We start from the raw sequence: 20,447 nt of genomic DNA on the forward strand, positions 1-20,447 counted from the left end.
ACAAATACCGAGTGCGGTATACCGAGAGCACCCCGATCCATATATTTTTGTTGGGGGCTGCGAAAAGTGCAAACGGGTCGGGGGCGATAGGGACTTCTCATTATATTTTCAACAATATAATTTTTTTAGTTATAAATGATTTAAAATTAGACGATAATAATGCAATGACTAATGAGATTCAACTTAAAGGCGGTTTATGCGAAAACAGAAATCTGCAATACCGATATTAAATTAAATCATATTTAATATGTAAGGAAGTTTCATTCAATCTCTGCGAACAAGAATTGTGCAGAAAATTTGTGCGAGAAGCAACTACATGAAATAGAGCATGGAATATCGTGGTGTATTTATTGCCTAAGCGATAATTACCTAATCATACTTAGAAACACTTACATTAGGATTATAATATTTTAGTAGTAATTCTTTCTACAATATTGGTAGTCGTTTTTTCCTCAGAAATCGCACCGTGGCTTAATGCCTCGATGGACATTAAAATAGTATATCTATTTTCAACATCGGGTGTCATAACTATTTATTACTATTACTATCTGAATATTATTAAAACGATGAAATTAATATGCGGCGATGCGACCTTGAGTTTGGTTTCACTGGAAAACGACTTATTTATAATATTAATCTTCTGTGTGAGCAATGGAAGTAGGCGGTCAAGGAGCCATGTAAAATAATGTCTGTGTTTACCTGATTCTACTTCTACTAACCCCCGAAAATGTGACAGTTATGTCGCTAGTAAATAAATGACAACTATCAAGTAGATACTATACTATCAGTGGCCTGAATTAAAAAAAAAAATATGTGTGTATTTACTTTGATCCGTTTCTGGGAAACTGCCGTTAAACTATCTCCCCATGCAAGAAGTTTAGTCGACACCTATCTAAGGTAAACATTCAATTTGAAAATGGGCACATCGATAAAATACAATATTTTTCAGGAACGTTCCTTACTCATTCAAAATACCAGTAACATTTTTTATGGACGTATACGAAATTTCGGCATTTCTAAAGTTATATCTATTGATAAAACGTTGATAGTGATTATGTTATAAATAATTTAGTATGGCTTTGAGCGAATAGCGTAAATAAATAATTTAATTTTCTGTTATAGTGACTTATAAGGATTCAAAATATTTATAACAATGTCTGCTTCAACTTTGTAACTTTATATTGAAATGTTTGTATTTCAGTCATGGTAATAGAGATTTCATTAATAAAGAAGCATAAGCATACAATATAAAGGTACCTACCTAATGCCAAAAACTTCATGATTTCTATAGCGTTTAAAAATAAAATGGATTAACCTTTCATCTACGCCCTGAAATATAGTCATCTCTGCATAATCAAGATTATAATTATTTCTCGAAAAATAAATCAAACTCCACCAGGAAAAGTTAGTGACATTTTAAAAAAGAGCCATTTCTGGAATCAACACCTTTCACGGCAGATTAAATTTTATTTCCGTCCACGCGGAAAATGTCAGCTAATAATATTATACACTAAGGAAATGTCTCATTTGTGCCGTAATATTTCACGTTGGAGTCAAACGCCGATGGTCCGTGTTCTACATAGGTTGAATACGACAATTTATTGTTGTTTTCGGACATTCAAAGTAATGAAAATAAACCGTATTTGTGCTTTTAAATCACAAATGAACAAGTTCGAATAAGTTAGATTGCCATAGTCCGGAAAAACTCGTATCTTTTGGCATTTTCTAATCGAAATCCAAATAATTTCCTGGGATACCATTTTCTAATCGAAATTCAATTAACTTCCTGGAACGCCATTTTCTAATCGAAATCTAAATAATTTCCTGGAACGCCATTTTCTAATCAAAATCCAAATAATTTCCTGGGACACTATTTTCTAATCGAAATCCAAATAATTTCCTGGAACGCCATTTTCTAATCAAAATCCAAATAATTTCCTGGGACACCATTTTCTAATCGAAATCCAAATAATTTCCTGGGATACCAATTTTCTAGCAGTCTTTTTTTTTTCAAACCAGTTTCACCTTTATTCCTATTTTGACGGTACTCCGTGCTCTTTTCAAGAATATTTGATTTATTTTCCAGATTTCTAAAGATATTCATAAGTGGGGTGACACCGTGCCATCAATTTAGTCAGGGAACCGTGTGAAATCCATTGTCCCGTGTCGCCTCAACAATTGGCCATATCACAGGAACACAAAACACCGTTGGAGTGGTATTGTGCCCAGCTATCCCCATTACGCAATTTAACACTAGTGTTTGCAGAAGAATAGAAGACATAAAGGGATTTTGTAAGACGGGGTTTCTAAGCCACACCGATTTGCGTGTTATAATAATATTATTGTATCAGAAGTCTGCGGTCTGCGAGACAGTTGCTTTCAGAATCTGTGGTAAAAGTTAAATCCACATCTAATTTCAAATGAATACATAGCTTCTTACGGTTTGAATGCACAAACAATAAAGGTCATCCCACAGAATAAAGAAAGGAAAGACTTGAACTATACCAAATATTCTGTTCCATTTCTCACGACTGGTGTCAAGAACGGTGAACCCCCGTGTTTTGTAGTATATGTACTCGTAAATGTTTTTTTTATATTAAATTGCCTTATTTAGAATGGAAGACTTGAGGGATTAGAACATTGCAGTATTTTGGTACGATGCAATTATTGACATCCTGATTTTTTAGGAAATCTGATGAGTCTGAACGGAGTTAAAACTAACTATTTTTAGGAAGGATTTTGCATCTGCATAACGAAGCTCTTTTCATACTATTTTTTTTTCTTTACTTTATTCGTAAAATATATTTGTATCCAGTTTTTTACGTGCTTTTCGACTACCACACTAGACACATGTCCGCATTATGGTAGTCGAAATAATGACATAAATAATAATAACAATTATAAGAGTCAAGAGAATTCATGGCATCTTTTTACAACAATTCACACTTATTTACTCATTTGGTGATAATTTTTAACTCTGGATACAAAGATCAAATATATTCATAATGATTTAAAGCCATATAAACATACACGTTATTAAATTTTACTTGGAAATTGAAAGACGCATCATCGACCATCACGGAAGTGTTTATTTTTTTGTCTTGGCAATTAGCAAACTGCTAAATAAATTAAAACATACAAAGTTTATCGAAACAACCTGACTATTAATCACTGTAAGTGCTTATTTCTTAGTTTCAATCGAGCAATAATTACAGAGAAGTTTACTAGTAAGAATTATCATGAAACATGGTGGGCATTGAAGCAAAAGATCAACGTTCATAGATTTCCTTGACAAGTTGATCGAATGCGCAATTACGAGCGTGATTCATTCCCTCCAGCGTTTTATTCTGCATTAACATTAATTCGATGGAAGATAATAAAGATTTTAATACTCTACCATTAAATTCCCGACCTGTTGTACCGCACAACAATACAATACGCCCAAGACAATAATACGTCTGCGGGGAACAAACCAATCATTAAAACGCCGGGGTTGGCAATCGGCGGCGGGATGTCTGACAATTGAAATACCAAGAAGTAAACCAATTACCGAATCTGTTACAGATTAAAGTGCTACAAATGGTACATTGAATCTTGGAATAAATCAAGGAAGTTAAAACAAAACTAATAGATATTTTTTCTAGCAGATGTTGCTTCTTTGTACCAGGCAGTAAGACCACAATGAAAGACCATCAACAAGATCAACCATCGAAACTTTATTATTATTATTATTATTATTATTATGTAATGAGCAGGCAGCATTCTGCTGATGCGCTCATATCTGATTTCACAACAAGTTTGACAGTAAACATTGCTTGGAATGGATTTAGTTAAGCTAACGTGCTTCTGAAACACCCCTTCCTCCATACTAAATTTGCTTTATTAGTCTTGCAAGTACCCACCACTCACATAGACAGTGAGGCTCTTGTGCTATTCACATTAAATGTAATACCCATATAATATATTACGATCTCTTGGATTGAATCCGTCTAAGAAAATGCTACAGAAGCCTCCGAGGCAAGGTCAAACCAAAACTAAAAGATGCAAGATAAAATATATTGGTGTTGTAATAAACTTACCTAACACACAATTATTTTCAAACAATAGAAAATTACAGATATCTGAAGATCTGCTCGAGGGCCACTGTTAAAGGACAAGTTCTCCATCTAAGAAAGCGACCATTGAAAGTCCGGCATTCAACGTTCAGCATTCAGCGTTCTGTGTTTATCCACCCACGAGTAAATCTTGCTTCTTGCCTCTCCGCCTGGTGTACTTGTTAAATCACGCCGCCGGCCGTCAAATTACTCACCACTTACTCAAACTATACTTATCCAGTGAGCTGGTCCGAGAGACAATTGAGCAAATGTTCGACTCATTTCTACACGGCGTGTCGATGGTGCGGAATATTCACTCCTGGGATTGATGGCATTGGAAAGGGAGTTCACTCGTCGGACCGAGCCCATTCGCTTTGCTCAGCGGACCTCTTTGTTCGTTAGACAGATTGCAATCCGTGGAAATAGGGCAGAAATAATGGTATAAATCAAAGGACTCATTTGAATGAGGTATTTTTTAAGGTTTCACGGTAGCGAGACACAATTCAAAGGATCAAATTACGTTGGTCATAATACTGAATTAAAAAAGGGAGGGGATCCTGTCGTCTAACCTCTAACCAGCGATGTTCGCAGTTTGAAGATGCATGAGCAACCATGTACATAATTAACACATAATATTATGTGGGAAAGAAATAGCCATGGAACTCGAATGTATACTTCTTTCTATATCAATATATTTTTTGTTTATTTTTATTCCGCCAGGACAGGCAGCCTTGTCTGCATGAGATCCAGACGATATCGATTTCACAGTAGATCAAATTTCCAGTTTTACTGACAAGGAAATAATTCATTCAACCTGATGTGAACATTATTTATGAAACTGATATGTAGACGCAGAAGCGATGAGCTACATAAAACAACAACATAAAACATGCAACTCGGAGAGAAGTAGATTTTGACACCTAGTGAAAAGAAACTCCCAACATAACAATAGAACCATTAGCGAATAGATTAGCGATAGTTTGAACTCTAAAGTCAATGGTAAAAGCACTATCGAACATTTATTTTCTAATTCTCTAAACCTGATGATCCATTCGAGGTGATAGGGTTTCACAAGAACGAACCTAAACACGAACTCCGCGTAGGCGAAAAGTTAATCTCCAGATAGTAGGTCGAAACTACAAGCTCATCATAGGCCAGCCATCCAGTTTAAGAATATTGCTTATTATTTTACAGTATGCACTTAAACAAGTTGTGCAAGTTCTCTGTTTGTGTATTTCGGCTTTTGAAAAGATGATGGGTTGTGGGCGGAAGACGCTTTTAGTTCTAAACCAGTCCTGGACTATCGATACGATTTGTCATAGTGAGCTCGTCCAGAATCAAGATTATCTCAGAATAGAACGGGTATTGGACAGCATGGGAGTGATGAAACTGTGCAAGTTTAAAGTGGTTTCGTTCGAGTATTAAAGAAGTAGTGACATAAGTGTGAATAGATAATGCTGAAAAAATATGTTTACTAGTGAGGTTGGGCAAAGGTATACATTTTTGAGGTCTTCTGTGTTGGTCAGAAATGTATCTTTCATAAAACGTAAGTTTTTTTGGTAGGTACATAAAGTTATTGATCAACATAATATCACTGTAAAGGAAGATAGTACCGTTTTACGACCTCTTATTCCGGAATTTCTACCGACATATAATATACTTCCCTCGAAAACATTCAGTTTTTAATCTCTATTCAGATGCGGAGTTGAAAATGTAATTGAATTTCCCTTGATAGACAAAAATCGCAAAGCATGCTCCGAAAATTATAAAAAAACACATCTGGTCATTTAAGACGACACAATATCCTAAAATAAAGCCAGAATCTTAAAGAAGTGAAGCAGCATTGAACAAAAATATGCGAGGCGCGACCCCAGTGTATTGGACAGACCTGCGGTTAAATTTGCCCTGTCAAATCTCTAAAATAACGTGGGAACGACATAAGTGATGAAGTCATGTAAAAAAAACATTCGGCGCCCGGCTTGACAGACGGACCTACGGTCGACTTTGCCCTATAAGGCTTAGAAAATCAATCTTTCTGTGGGATTTATTTTAATTATTTTTGATGAACGTATTACTAAAATCTCATATGTTTCTAGAGAGACCCCTCGGGAAGTTACTAAATCTGGTGCTTAACGCTAATTTTATAGTCGAGTAACGTTTTATAAAATTTTCAATCCGTTTTACATAAAATATTTTAATGGTAAGGTCCTGTTTTTATTAATCTTAAATATAAATAACTTACATCCGTAGAGATCCCTCTAGAAACATTTGTGATTTTAGCAATACCTTTATCAGAAATAATTAAAATGTGAGCGTCGTTATCAGAGTCTTATGCCCCCTTAAGTTAAGATGAAATTATTTATTTAATGCTTCTTTTTTTTAAATGCTACTTAACTAAGATGTCAAGATATATTTGCTCTATTTTACATAAATCGTGTTTTATCAAATATTTTCACAACAGTCGCTTCCCTTTCATCATTATATTTTTTGTTTTTATTTGTAATGTTAGCGGATTCCCTCTATCATTCACATTTACAAATCTTCCTTTCAAACCATCAATAATAGGTAATCATCTTCAGAAATCTTCTTCTTGAAAACTGTTAAATCAATGACAAAAGTAACAGTGTTACATTATACAAACAACTAACAAATACTTTTTTTTTCTTTCATTTAATAGTTTTTATCTTACTCGGTCTTGTCCGTAACAGTGATTTTTTTCCTGATGCTGTAACTTCGGATATAACCTTTGACATTTGTAATTACTTTTGCAATTGCGATAAACTGTATTTCTTCACAAGGAGACCGTCTGTCAAAGCATTAACTGAACATCACAATATTACGATGCTGAAATCGTTTTTTGTAGCAATTCTGTTAATTATAATAGGTAATCATTATCCTTCTAAATAACATAAAATCTTATAAAACGTATAATGAGGAAAATGAGTCAAAAACAGTGAAGTGGGATTTCGCGAATGTAATAAAATAAGTAACGCAGAAGAGCAAAAGAGTTTGTTGGCAGATTGTCAACTCAAAAACACACCTCCCGTATCTTTGAAAGAAAATAAAACCTGACCTGAAATTATAATCCGATTTAAGGTCCTTTTGTCCAATTTCCCAGATCGTGCCACACAGGGATTAAAATATTCTCAATAACACCTTGCAAAGATGAAGAATTTAAGGTAACCTTCCCGAGAAACGCTTTGTTTATATAAACTTTAAAAAGGTAATATGATTAATTTCTAAGAACTGAGAACCCAACAAAACAGTTGATAATAAAGCACTTACATACATAATAGAGAAACAGTAATGAGACCATTCTGAAAGAGGCAAACAAGTAACGAACACGTTTTCTAAATTCTCCGTGTTATTTTAGAATTCACGAATTCAAAATAACGAAAATGAGCTGCTGCGTTGTTACGGCAGTTATTTATTTTCCATTATCGGATAATAATGGCGTTTGACACTTCGTGCATCGTTATTATATACCTACTATGCATAGTTCAGTTGAAATGGCCAATTTAGATAAAGGCTTTTTAACGTGTAGCTTTCAGGTTGGCATGGGTGTTAATGCAGTTACTAATCACGATTACGGTTTTATGTGGGAAGACACGGATCTATAATATTTAATTGTTTCGCGTGGTACAACTGCAATATAGTAGTAGAAAAGGGTAATCTTGAAACTTCTTTTTACCACTGACTGTTACATATTCAAGAACAATCAAACAGAGTGTACAGCTCTAATTTGTAACAAAAAATGGAAATTAATCATTATTAAATGGTTCAAAACTCTATTGCAAAATTGAGTGATAATTTTCAGTTGAAAAGGTATTATTTGTCGAATGATGTTGCACTGTCGTTTGCTCATACAACAAACAGAGAGGAATGCGCAGATTGTATTTGTCACTTGAGTAAAAGAGGAATGCCAGTAATTTAAAGAGATAACTGTAAAAAGATTCCAGATAAGGCTTTCTTTATTATCCGTGCAAATATGCATTGGAGCCAATGCTTTTACACACAAATTAAATAATTTAATGAGCAAACCCGATCAGACCATACAAACATTAAGTCCTGCATAGCGTAATATATAGTGATATTTGAATTTGTGTCAAAAGCTTGCTGGTTCGATTTGATATTAAAAAATTATTTACAATTTTTGTAAACCTGACATTTTAGTTTTCATTAAGAGATCAGAACTGATATGGGTGTTGCAATGTTGGTTGTTAAGCTTGACGGAGTCTCACAAAAATGACTATTATAGCTGTAATAAAGAGCTTTGAAAAAAGTGACATATTTCGAACATTCAGTTTTTTGACCTCCAACTCTCCCAACTAACTAAAACTACTGATTCAGTTTTCGCGTACCGCTTATTGCGTTCTAATAGTGGAACAAGTTTCGACGAGATGTTAGTGACACCTCTAATTATGACTCTATGGTTTCGAATACATTCGCTGCCGTTTATTTAGTTGGAAACACGAAATAAATTGCAATGGTATGCATTTTCCGTTGTTCTGCATTTGTCCTTTCCAGGAATTTTGGATCAACGTTCGGCTGCAAGTGCAGTATTGTTCTTTAGTGTGTACTTAAGTTATTTTTTTATTGACATAGGGGATATTTTAAGTGAGTTTGACAAACGAAACTTTATCGATTTAATTAATTTGTTAATAAAGGAACTATTGATCCCGTTCTATGGAACCCGAGAGTATGTTTTAACTAGAGACACGGATAGCGTTTGTGAACTTTTAACCACATAGTTGAGATCGATATCCTTTGACTGAGTTTGTCCTTGCGTCCAGTAACAGAATTGAATTTCACAAATACCAAATCCTATAGAAATACGTGCCAAAAATACCGAAACTTTATCTAACTGCAAAAGCGTCCCGTTCATTTTTTACAACCGATCATTCAACCCGAGATTTCTTTGTCAATTTTCCTCAAAGATATCAAATGTCAAAACTATGAAAAACGCATAAGCCATAGAGTCAAGAATATCCGTCTCTTGTGGCGTTTGAAAAGCAGTTTCTCCGGGAAGACAGCCAGCGACCAACAAGCAACAAGCAGTGTCTCGTCCAATTAGTGTGGATGCAGAATGTATTGCACGCGGATAGGGCTTATGTCGCAAGGTATATAATATGGTCAGATTAAGTTCGAGCACAAAGAGATAACCCGAGGTAAGATGTTGTGAAGGTCAGACTCGGTCCGAGATAATGAGCAGAACTAGGAGTTGGAGGATGTACGCTGTACAAGGGAAGAGGTACAATATGGTCCAGTGCAGATATCTGTTACACTGTGAATGTCACTTGGATTATGTATTCTAGTTGGAACTCGAGACAATGGTAACATGGACAGTTGGGCAGTATTTATTGAGCTGATTTGAGGATAGTGACACATTTTTATGAAATTAATCTGTCGTTTTTCACAAGTAAATAAATACACAGGATTGAAAATTAATCAGAAAACAGAATGGTTCGACGATAGCTGTACTTTTACTAATTTGATGTTTGAACTCTAAACAAGGTGTAGGTTAGATATTGTGCATGCAGAATGAATTAGTATTATCATATTCCGAAACAAGAATGTTTCAAGACTACCTTGATTCTCGATCGCCCACTTAAAACGCCTGCAAAGCCTACAGGTACATTTTAAACACAACCTGCATTGCCAATCTCAAAACGTTGATATGTTGCTCGACCATAAACTCATTATTTGAAGAAATTGCAGAAGATTATAAAATGATATGTAAAACGAGGAAGAATATACACGCAATAATTGGACATAATTTTCACCAGATCAAACCGAGCCGTCCCTATAATATTGCCTGGCACTGCCGACTGCAGCAGAGATAATATGGAAATTTCTGCGACGGTGATTGTTTCCCATGGATATAAAAGACAGATACCAGAAGAAGATGAGCCCTTAGTAAGAAGCCAACAATGTTAAAATGCATCCACTGATAACAACCAACGTTTGTTTGGATGACCAAAAATGGAGCAGGATCACAAAATTATGACAACTGCCCGATTGGAATTCTGCAGCTGGCATCTTTACTGCCTGCGTTCTGGTTTACATAGTTACCAGCCACCGGAGATTTGGTTAATTTTCCAGTAACATCCAACCTGGTTTATTCTATGTCAGAGTATTTTCTTTCTGGAATAATAATTGGGTAGTGTCCAGTACCGGCACAGGGGTGGACCGACTCGTACGCTGGGGGGCCGTGGCATTTGGACACTGCAAATGTCAGTCCATTGATAGTCTGAAGTGCAGTAGCTATTCGGCCAGTAACTATCAGTATGACCTTCGACCGGTAATGCCATTCCAGAAATGCCATATAAAAGGCATCCAATCTAAATTATTTCTGTTTTTTTAACCTTCTTAACTGCAATAAAGTAAGAAATTTGCATGCAGATGCAGCAAAATCTTTTGAATAGCGAGCTCTGGGGTTCTGAAATCCTCATAGATTTTGCTGTCTGTAGATCCTTGGTTAACGTAACTATCTTCAAAGTGTCACTTACACCATGACCTTTAAAATGTTCATTCAACTGTCAAAAATAATTGATAACTCCTTGGCTCTAAGAAAAAAAAAATATGTGTAAAACTAGTTCACTTATGAAACTAAAAGAGCTTGGGTTGGATTTGGTAGTTTTAAGTTATCAAAGACTTAAATCAGTGGAATAAATAGAATTAAAGCAAACATAAAGAGTTATTAGAAAGATTATCTGATAAAAAAAGTGCTTTCGAAATAGTAACCAAAAATAAATTTGGACAGTTGACAAAATGAACTTTGGTAAAAATAGCAATTAAGAGTTTTAGAATAACAATAAAGAGTCCGGGTCTGCGCAGCCGCCATGTGCGATCCTGTCCATATCTGGATCCTTCCCGTCCTTGAGGTCCAGCACTAAACAAGACGCCACTAATTGGCTCCACAAAAGGACCTCAAAGACTTGGTTTTGTTGTTTTTTCACTGTCTCGCTGTTCTCTGCTCGCCCCTGGCTCTTAGTCCCTCGCTCCACGAATACCACGGACCGGCAGATGATTATCGTTGCTTGTATGCAAAGCTTTGTACGCGGTACTTATTGCTTGCTCTTGGTACGATAGTCGGAACACCGGAGATCGTGTTCAGTTGATTATTTATTTTTTATGAACTGATCTGTTGCCAAGCTAATTATTTTGCATATGCAAATTAATCAACTGTTGAATCTAATTAATTACGATTATAAATGCCTGTCTAAAGCTAAATGAGGATTTCTTATCAAAAAGTTGATGTTCGAACTCCCTTATGTTGAAGAAAACTTATTATTTAAAGTGGTGAAAACCTGCATAGATTCCTGAAGAATGCAAATAAGTATGTGCATGAGGAGGAAGTGCGAGGAAGATGGATTCGGAAACGTCACAGTAAGACATGCCATAAACAATGGAAACCAATACATACATGACATAAGTTATGTCATTCTGTCATGTCAACTCTCAACCGCCGGATAATTACATAGTTACATATTTAGATTGTGATTGTAAGGAATTCATGTTTTCCAGGAAAGAATTTAAACACATATTTTTTTAACCTTTGATTTAGACTTGTGCACAAATACCAATTCTTGTTAGTTCATTTATATATAACTAATAATTGGATTAATTAATCATCAAATAAAATGTTATGATGCGTATACGAAGTTATTAATGAGAACGGGAAAGGCATTGTCTTTGTAGGCACCGATGAAACTAATAGCTTCAATTACATTTCTTTAAAAGGTGTAAATGCCATCCATTAACAGAAGATTAAGATGTTTATCTAAAAAGATTTCGTCAGTTTCGTAAAACCGTTTACCGCTTCCGGTGTTTAACAGTTAAACCTTCTTCCAATAGGCCAAGTATCTTTTACCTTCACCAGAGACAAAACCGACACAGAACTGGATTGGTCGAACAGAAAATAAACTAATGAATAATCAATAATCACTAAACGAACGCTGTAAACACGTAAACAATGTGGCTCCGGGAGTCGTTACTTCATTGTGAAATCTTCATCGACTATCTTAGTTTCTTTACTTTCCTTTGCGCTCAGATCTACTTGAAGATACCTAACTAGGCAATACTCTAAAATATATTCATTTTGGTAATAAGTAGATTTAGTAATACTGAAGGGGGTTCTAGTACAGTGAAATCGATAACACAACAAAACCGTATCGATAGGTAACTACCGATGATTTTATACCGATTTTCCGAGCACGGTCGCACTATTTATATCCAGACTAACGTTAATAACGCAATAAATCAGAATTTGATCTACGCTGACAACACTGGCGCATCTCTCTATGAATTGACATTCATAAACGTTAGACGACTACGTAAAAGCTAAAAATATTAGGGACGGGTTGTTTCAGAGAATTTGAACAATTCTTCAAATTTCAAAGTTAATTTTCAAGTTCTGTGAAAATTCTTTTCAAGTTCTGTTATTAGTTCAGTTCTGTCAAGTAACTGGCCTATAATGATATAATATGACATAAAATAATTGAATAGAACATTCGCAGAACTCGCAAATGAAGGTTGAAATTTGATGAATTGTTCAAATTTTGTGAAACAACCCATCTAATAATTTGTCGAATTGAAATATTAACTTTAATATACATTGGCAGTCCGCATTTACTTGTACTTTTTGACATTAAATAGGCGGTGAATTAGTTCACGAGGTCATTAGTCATAGTCATAACGGTATAACTAACAACTTTTGTTTTTTCCAAGTTGAAACGGAATCAATTTATCAGGTTTTACATGAATTCATTGTGTCTATGGATCGTGTATACGATTTCTTTCAGTTCTAAGAGCTTAGTTAGTTCATCCCCATTCATTAATAAACCAGTTACTTTGCATAACGAAAGACATTATCCAAATAATTGTGTATATTGACAGCTTATCGACACTTTTTAGAGCGCGTTAAAAATAGCAACTTTTGTCTACCGACTGTCGGAATAATATTCTGACCGTGCTAATAAATATCGCTAACTGACCATAGATGACGGATTTCGTCAATATCATATTAAATTGACATAGGGTTTTACCTATCGTCCTTGCTAGACCTCCTGATTACTGATCGCCTTCAACAGGGTGGCCACAAAAAACCAGAATTCAAAATAAACTTTCCCGATAATTCTGGTTTTCTAGAGCAGCGTCTACCGCCTTATCCAGCAAAAAATTCTTCAAAAATAAATGCTAAAAAAAACAATCTAATTCTAATTTTGAAAATGACACTTTTTTAAATTCTTGAGTTCATTGAACCAGAGTTACAGACAGACGCCCAACCGAAATCAGTATTTTTATAGACATTTTCCGTATCAACTTTTCTAATTCTTCATATCTCATATTACAACCTATAATAACCGCTCATAACCGGGGTTTCAAAATATTCGCACATTTCAGAACACCTTCGTAACCTTCACTGGCTCAAGTGCCCTGAAAGAATCCAGTACAAATTGTGCTGGATGGTGTTTAAAACCATCAATGAAATGGCCCCACCCTACATCTCTGAACTATGCGTCCCTGAAAACACTGCTCTGAGGCAGTCAACTCTTAGATCAGCAACATCATCAGCTGTAGGCAGACTAAACCTAAGCGCAAGCCAAATACTAAGTTTGGTGATCGCGCTTTCGGAGTATCTGGGCCGAAGGCTTGGAATAAACTCCCTCCGGAACTAAGATCCATAACAAGTCCAACAGAATTCAGGTCTAAACTAAAAACTTACCTTTTTAAGCTGTCATACCCTTAAATTAAATATACCATTCCCGAGAGAAATTCCAGTTATATCCAATTTTCTCATTATGTCCTAAATCCTGTATCTAAATTAGATAATTTTAATTAAGTGTAATCTCAAGTGACCTACCAGGTAAGTATTGTATTGTATATTATCTCCATAAATAGTTAGTAATAATTTAGATCACTGTAGAAATGTATTATAAATTTGTACAGCGCCCTTGAGGTGATTTTGAACAAAAACGGCGCTATACAAGTCATCCAATTATTATTATTGTAATGACGTGCCTCATCGACCTTGCATCAATGACGCGCCTGCTTGATTACGCGTGTATATTGAACCAAGAAGAGAGTACCAACATTTTAGTGCTTGCTTTCTTTTTTAGCTTTGAAAGGCATGTCTGAATATATAATGCAATTTCCAGCTTTCATTTGCAGCTCTCAAAGGGAACATGCCCGAAGATTTAAATGGGATGCAAAGTCATAAATCTCACCTGTTGAACCTTTAGTGAGCCCAGGTACGAGGAAATTGTAATACCCGCATTATTCGCCTACGTACACTTCCACGAGTAATCACCTGGTCTGAGATTTGTGGAGAAGATCATCGCGGGCACGATACCTCGTGAGGCGCTCGTACTGCGACTGAGCTTGAAGAATGGATCGAGCCCGAGCCGAAGCGTGGGTCGAGCAATCGAGTAAACATGGGCGTATTTTAAACCATTTTGTTTATTGCTTTAATGGCGCATATCGGACATGTTTCGGGTCTGAACGTGAAATCAAATTACTCAATATTGAAATCAAAACGTGACACCCATAAATAACTCGGCGTACAACTGGGCACAATGATGCCTCAACATAAGTGAGATATCTACGCAGCTTTGCCGTATATTGTACAGACATTAAACATTCATAATTTAATAGAACTCAAGCAGTTTAGGGTTTCACAGAATTTGAACAATTCATCAAATTTCAAAGATAATTATTAAGTTCTGTTATTAGTTTATCATGGGTTCACCAGTTGTTCCCCCTAAAATAAATAACTCTGGTATTATAAAGCCCGTACCTTATCCAATGGAAACACCGATATCCTATTAAGATTTCATAGAAGTCTTGGGACGGGTTGATTCATAGAATTTGAACAATTCATCAAATTTCAGTGTTCAAATTCAAGTTCTGTGAAAGGTCTATTATTATTAAGTTCTGCTATCGGGTCACCACGGGCCGGTTGTTTCACAGTACTTTCACGGAACTTGAAAATTACCATTGATATTTTTGGTAATAGATAGTAAAAATAATAGTAGATAAGACAAATTGATAATAATATATGCATAATAATTCCGAAATCCAGATAAGAGATAAGCTTGTATTCAAACTGTAAATAACACTAGTTCAACAAAAGGTGTTATAATACCGAGACCTACATTTACTGTAAGGCATCGGTTTATTTGACCTTATAACGAAATGGGACACCCTTAGTTCCCGCGAAATCTCTTCACATCGGGCCCAAGACACGAGAGTCCGCTTAGCTCTAACTTCAGGTAAGCGCTATATTATAATAAATGATAAGTATTACCTACAAGAGACCAGTGGGTAGCAGGTAGAGGTATAAGAGGCTACCTCCGAACAGGTAAAGCGACTGATCAGTCAGGTGCTGCCGGACTAACGGTACTTAGCGGTACTTCTGTCGGTAAATGGTGCGGAGAATTTTATTCTTTAATGTTTCTGGATGACGAGATTGAGATTGCACATTGTGTGCAAGGTGCAGTGCGCAATAGTGCACGTATCTCGGGGGATTGATTCCAGACTTCTTTGATCACTTCAATCACGTCGCCGCGGGCATTTTTTTCAAACAATTTACAATAATTATTATTATCTTCGGTGAAATATACCCATTTCTATTTGCTACTGATGGAACGGTTACTGATTACGATAAACAGATTCAGAGAACTCTTATATAAATTGATTAAAAAATATTTTTTCTTACTGCCCGTGATAGGTCGAGCAAAAATAATTCACAACTTTGGTGCCTATCTGTAATAGAAAAGGATTGTGTTTTAAATTACGCTCTAAATTAAAAATAAGTATGAGATAGATAAGGATGACGAAATATGATTAGGTGGTAAATTCTCAATTTGGGAGGCGGGTTTGTGTACCGCCGCCCTGTCACATAGGCCACCACAAGTGGTTCTCTACGTTTGGTGATTTAGCAGGGGTGCTCGGTTAATTCTCGGATCGGGAGAGCCTGGTTTGGAGCGGGAGGGATAGATCATTCCGTCACTCCTGGACACACTGATCCCTAGATTCCTACCCACCAATCATACCTTTTTCCTTCCCAAAACTTCCTTAAAAAGACCCTCCACACAGAATCCCCAAAGATGACATAGGCCCTGAGGGAAATTATTTTCCTCGAGCCTCCTGTGGGTTAATGTGAGTCCCGATACGACTAAAGATCTGGGTTCGAGTCCCAGTTCGACCATTAACTTTTTATATATTTTGTTTACTTTCACCTTTGTTTATTTCATATTTTCATTAAGAGTTGTTGATATATGTTCTTATAAACGAGCCTAACAAGAAAACTTGTACAATATCCCATGCACCTTTTTTATGCTCCGAAATCGAGGACTATCTTACCTATCTATACCTATACCTATCAGAACGAGTAAATCAACAGAGCGACTCCACTATGCATTGACCATTGACATTTTCAACATCACTAACTATCTTTTGACGCATGTCACAAAATAGTAAATGACTTATGAACTTTTTAATTTATACTTTACATTGCTCTATTTCCTAGCAACGTTTTCTAGTTGTACCAACGTAACATAACACAATAATTTCACCTCTTTGTTTATTTATTTAGTTTACAAAAGCCGAAAATAATGTGATCTCACTACGGTACCCCGTTCTAGGTCGCATTATACATGGTTTCATGTTCATTTGATGGGTTACAAAATCATACATCATACATAATCATACATAGAAATGTTATTTTATTATTAATTATTACAGCATCTTGAATCTTCTGCAAAAGGTTTTATCGGACAGAATGTCGCGACAGGTAAACATTGAACATTGTTGTCACTTTTTAGGAATCTTGCAAAACTCGTTTTAAACACGGTTCCCGCCACGAATAGTCATTATTTATTTGCCACACAAAATTTAATTGAATCAAGAGTTATATTTGTACATAGCAAAATTCGTTTTAATTTACCCGAAACTTAAACAGGTACTACCGCAGCGAGGTGATCAAATTTAATCAAATAATAATGTGTAGTATTTTATTAATTTATTACACAAGAACCGCACGATACAACAAAATTTATAATAAAAAATTGAATACGTTTACAAATATTTATAGGTAGTCACTATTTTACCGATAATCATTTGTGTAATTAAAAAAATGTGTAAGTAGGTCCCTATCTGATTTTTTTTCTTAGGATTGTCTATTATTTATTATTAAATTATCGTCAGTTGCAAAATAATAAATCAATGGCAGTTGGGAAACTACAAATAATAATGAAAATAGTACATAGTGAAGAACATCAGAAATAATAATATGAAGTAAATTAATGTAAACAATGAAAAAAACGGTGTCAAGCGGTAGGTAATTACGTCCGACAAGTGCTTGTTTACATTTTTACAGTTTCAAAACAATTGCGTTAGTTCATAAAAATAAATAAACGGCTTTACAGTACTATGCTCACTCGACGTTTGACCTATGGAACCCAACATTTGTATTGTACAATCTATTATTCAATATTCATACACGAGATACTGATAAAAAGATCTTTGCAAGAAGGTACATTAACTTATCGCAATGGGTTTTACGTATTAAAATATGATCACTCTGCGATATCTATTATCTCAATCTGAAAACAGTGATAAGAGGTTTAGAAGAGTATTTATGGAAGCAAAAGTATTGTTTAAACACCTGTAGCCTCTAGAGATTGGTATCGAAGGTATCTTGTTTATAACCGCGAAAATTTAAATTAGTTTTTTTTTACATACCAGCTTATTGGGGGTCCGTCTGTGTTATTAGTTATATGTTCTGCCACGGAATATCCAAAGTAGGATCCAAATTCTCCTGTTTTAATCACAGGTATTCTCGTTTCCAAGTTAAAAGTTTTCGCAAATTGAAAACCACTAAAGAAAATAAAACACAGCACTTGCAATGGTGCATTTCGCCGGTGAACAAACATTTTCACTGAGTGTATTGGACACTTAATAGAAACATAAATGTTTACTTTTTATAAAGAAATTTAGACATATTTGTTGTATACTTTATACGCGAGTTTTGCGACGTTTTCGTAAAGCACTCTATTACTGTGAGCGCGAGCCGGGTGCACGCTTCGCCGGCTGAGCGAAAATCCCTGCTCTGTTGAGAATGAGTAGAATCGTACGAATCAACCGTGGCGCGTTGCCAGAACTCCCTAGCTGAGTCATACAAAATCCCTAGAAACCCGAAAGGTTCCCTAGATTTTAGAGTGCCGTTATAATTTATTTTTGTTAAAAATACTTACATTCCCTCTCTGTAAGGGAGGACGTCGCAAAACAAAACGCGTAAAGATTCACAAAATTTATAATAAATATAAATAAATAATAAATTCTTTATTCCAGGATGTTTGGAGGTTAGTGCAATCCCACACATCCCATAGAGGGTATAAGTACAGATAGTATTTACATATAGTAAAATTAAAAAAAAAAAAAGAGATTAAAAATTAAAAATTAAATTAAAAATGAAATTAAAGCAGAGAAGCACGAGAATCCATCGGATCTAAGATTGTGGGAGCAAGTATATTTCTCCAATGGTCTTCAATGCTCGATCCTGAAGTCAGACGGGATTCTATGATAAGAATGTTTCTGGAATGGTTTATCCTTCCCCTCAGTCCTGCAATCCTGGTTCTTAACAGAGCTGTTAATCCTGGAACTCGCCCTTCTGTAAACATTGAGGAGGCACTGCAGTGCCTGGGGAGTCCGAACATCAATCGGTAAGCGTTGTTATATTGCACCCGAAGCCTTTCCATTGTTCTTTTCTTGAAATTAGCCCAGAGCTCGCATGTGTACAGGGTAGTGCAAAAGGCTATGAAGAGCGTCCTTTTCACTCGTGGACTACACGTGGACTACTGAGCATGTTACATTTTATACTCAGTATACGCCTCTGCCTGTCAATATCTTCATCATCCGTTAACTTGTTGTTGATGACATGTCCTAGATATTTTGTGGTTTCTACTGTTTTCAGAATCTCACCATTAAAAAAGTCGGGAGGATTGTTTTTTGGGCCTTCCCCGTGTTTTATGACCAACAATGCTGTTTTTTTTCGCATTATAGATCATGATGGTTTCGTGAGCAAATTCTTCACAGATTTTTAGGAGAATTCTTAATCCCCGTATTAACGGTGCCATCAGAACGATATCATCTGCGTAGCACATAGACCTCCGATGTGGCAGCCCACTCCAGCATTGTTTAACCTGTGGGTTAATTCGTGCATGTATAAGTTAAACAGTACTGGGGACATACCACCTCCCTGTCTGACCCCGATTTTCAAGAAATAGGGTTCTGAGAATCCATATTTCCACTTTACAAGGTTTTCCTGCTGACGGTGCCATGATTCGAGAATTTTTACCACTTTCCATGGTATCCCTCTTTCTTTTAGTTTTTTTCTGCCTTACTAAGGTCCAGAAAGCATGCGCAAGTTGTTGTTTTCTTCTGCCTGTAGTATTCTAACGTTCTTTTTACGCAAAATATAGCTGAGTCAGTAGAGCACTCTCTCTTGAAACCCATCTGATTATCTTTCGTTGTCATATGGTATCCGACTTGATCTAAGAGAACTCGTTCGAATATTCTAGCGATGGCCGTAGCGATGGATATCGTTCTGTAGTTTTCCTGTAAAGTTATGTCTGCCAGGTTGGATTTTATTATCGGTATGATAATTGTCTTTACCATGTCTTTGGGTAGGTAGCCACTCTTTATGATGTCGGTGAACAGTGTTGCCAGAAGTTCCATAATAGCTGCCCCTGCATGTTTGACGTGTTCGGTGCTTAAACCATCATGTCCTGCAGACGGTCCAGATTTCATGTTACTAATGGCCGATTTTATCATGTTAGTTGTGACGGTGGGATCGATATTTATTTATTTATTTATTTATTGGTAAAGGTAAGAGACAAACAGCTTATACATAAAATACAAATATAAATATATACATGTTAAAAACAGTCAAGCCAAAAAAGTCTCCTATATTAATATTGATTGGAGATGGAGTTTTATTGCATAAAAAAAAAATAAAAATAAAAATATATATATATATATATATATATTTTAGGTGAGGAGGGGAGGAATAGGAATTTAGGATGAGGATAGGAGATGCTCTGGATACATTCCATACTATAGTATTAATTTTCGATCTTATGATATCATCATAAGCAGTTAAATGTGATTCACTTGAGTCAATAGTCGGCGTGGTAGTTGCGAAATGTTCTTTAAAAATGTTTGCAATTACTTCTGGATTCGTCTCTCCGTGTATGTTGCACGAGATTTTACAACGCATGTTTAACAGTTTATTTAACTTGTTCCAAATTTTTTTGAAGTCACGATTATCCAGATCCCCTGCTATTTTGT

The 20,447-nt window shown here is 35.6% G+C and overlaps 1 protein-coding gene across 2 annotated transcripts in view; it reads right to left on the reverse strand.

Moving 5' to 3' along the window:
• mew (multiple edematous wings) overlaps positions 1 to 18,201 on the reverse strand; it is a 180,580-nt gene extending 162,379 nt beyond the window's left edge. For both annotated transcript variants that reach the window (XM_089636697.1, XM_089636696.1), the window contains exon 1: positions 17,841 to 18,201. In XM_089636697.1, coding sequence (XP_089492823.1) covers positions 17,841 to 18,031 — 191 coding nt within the window. In that variant the 5' untranslated portion in view covers positions 18,032 to 18,201. The remainder of the gene's footprint in view (positions 1 to 17,840) is intronic.
• Positions 18,202 to 20,447: the final 2,246 nt, after the last annotated feature.

This window comes from Hesperophylax consimilis, chromosome 10 (genome assembly GCF_061612785.1).
Source record: "Hesperophylax consimilis isolate HC1 chromosome 10, BYU_Hcon_1.0, whole genome shotgun sequence".
NCBI lineage: Eukaryota > Metazoa > Arthropoda > Insecta > Trichoptera > Limnephilidae > Hesperophylax > Hesperophylax consimilis.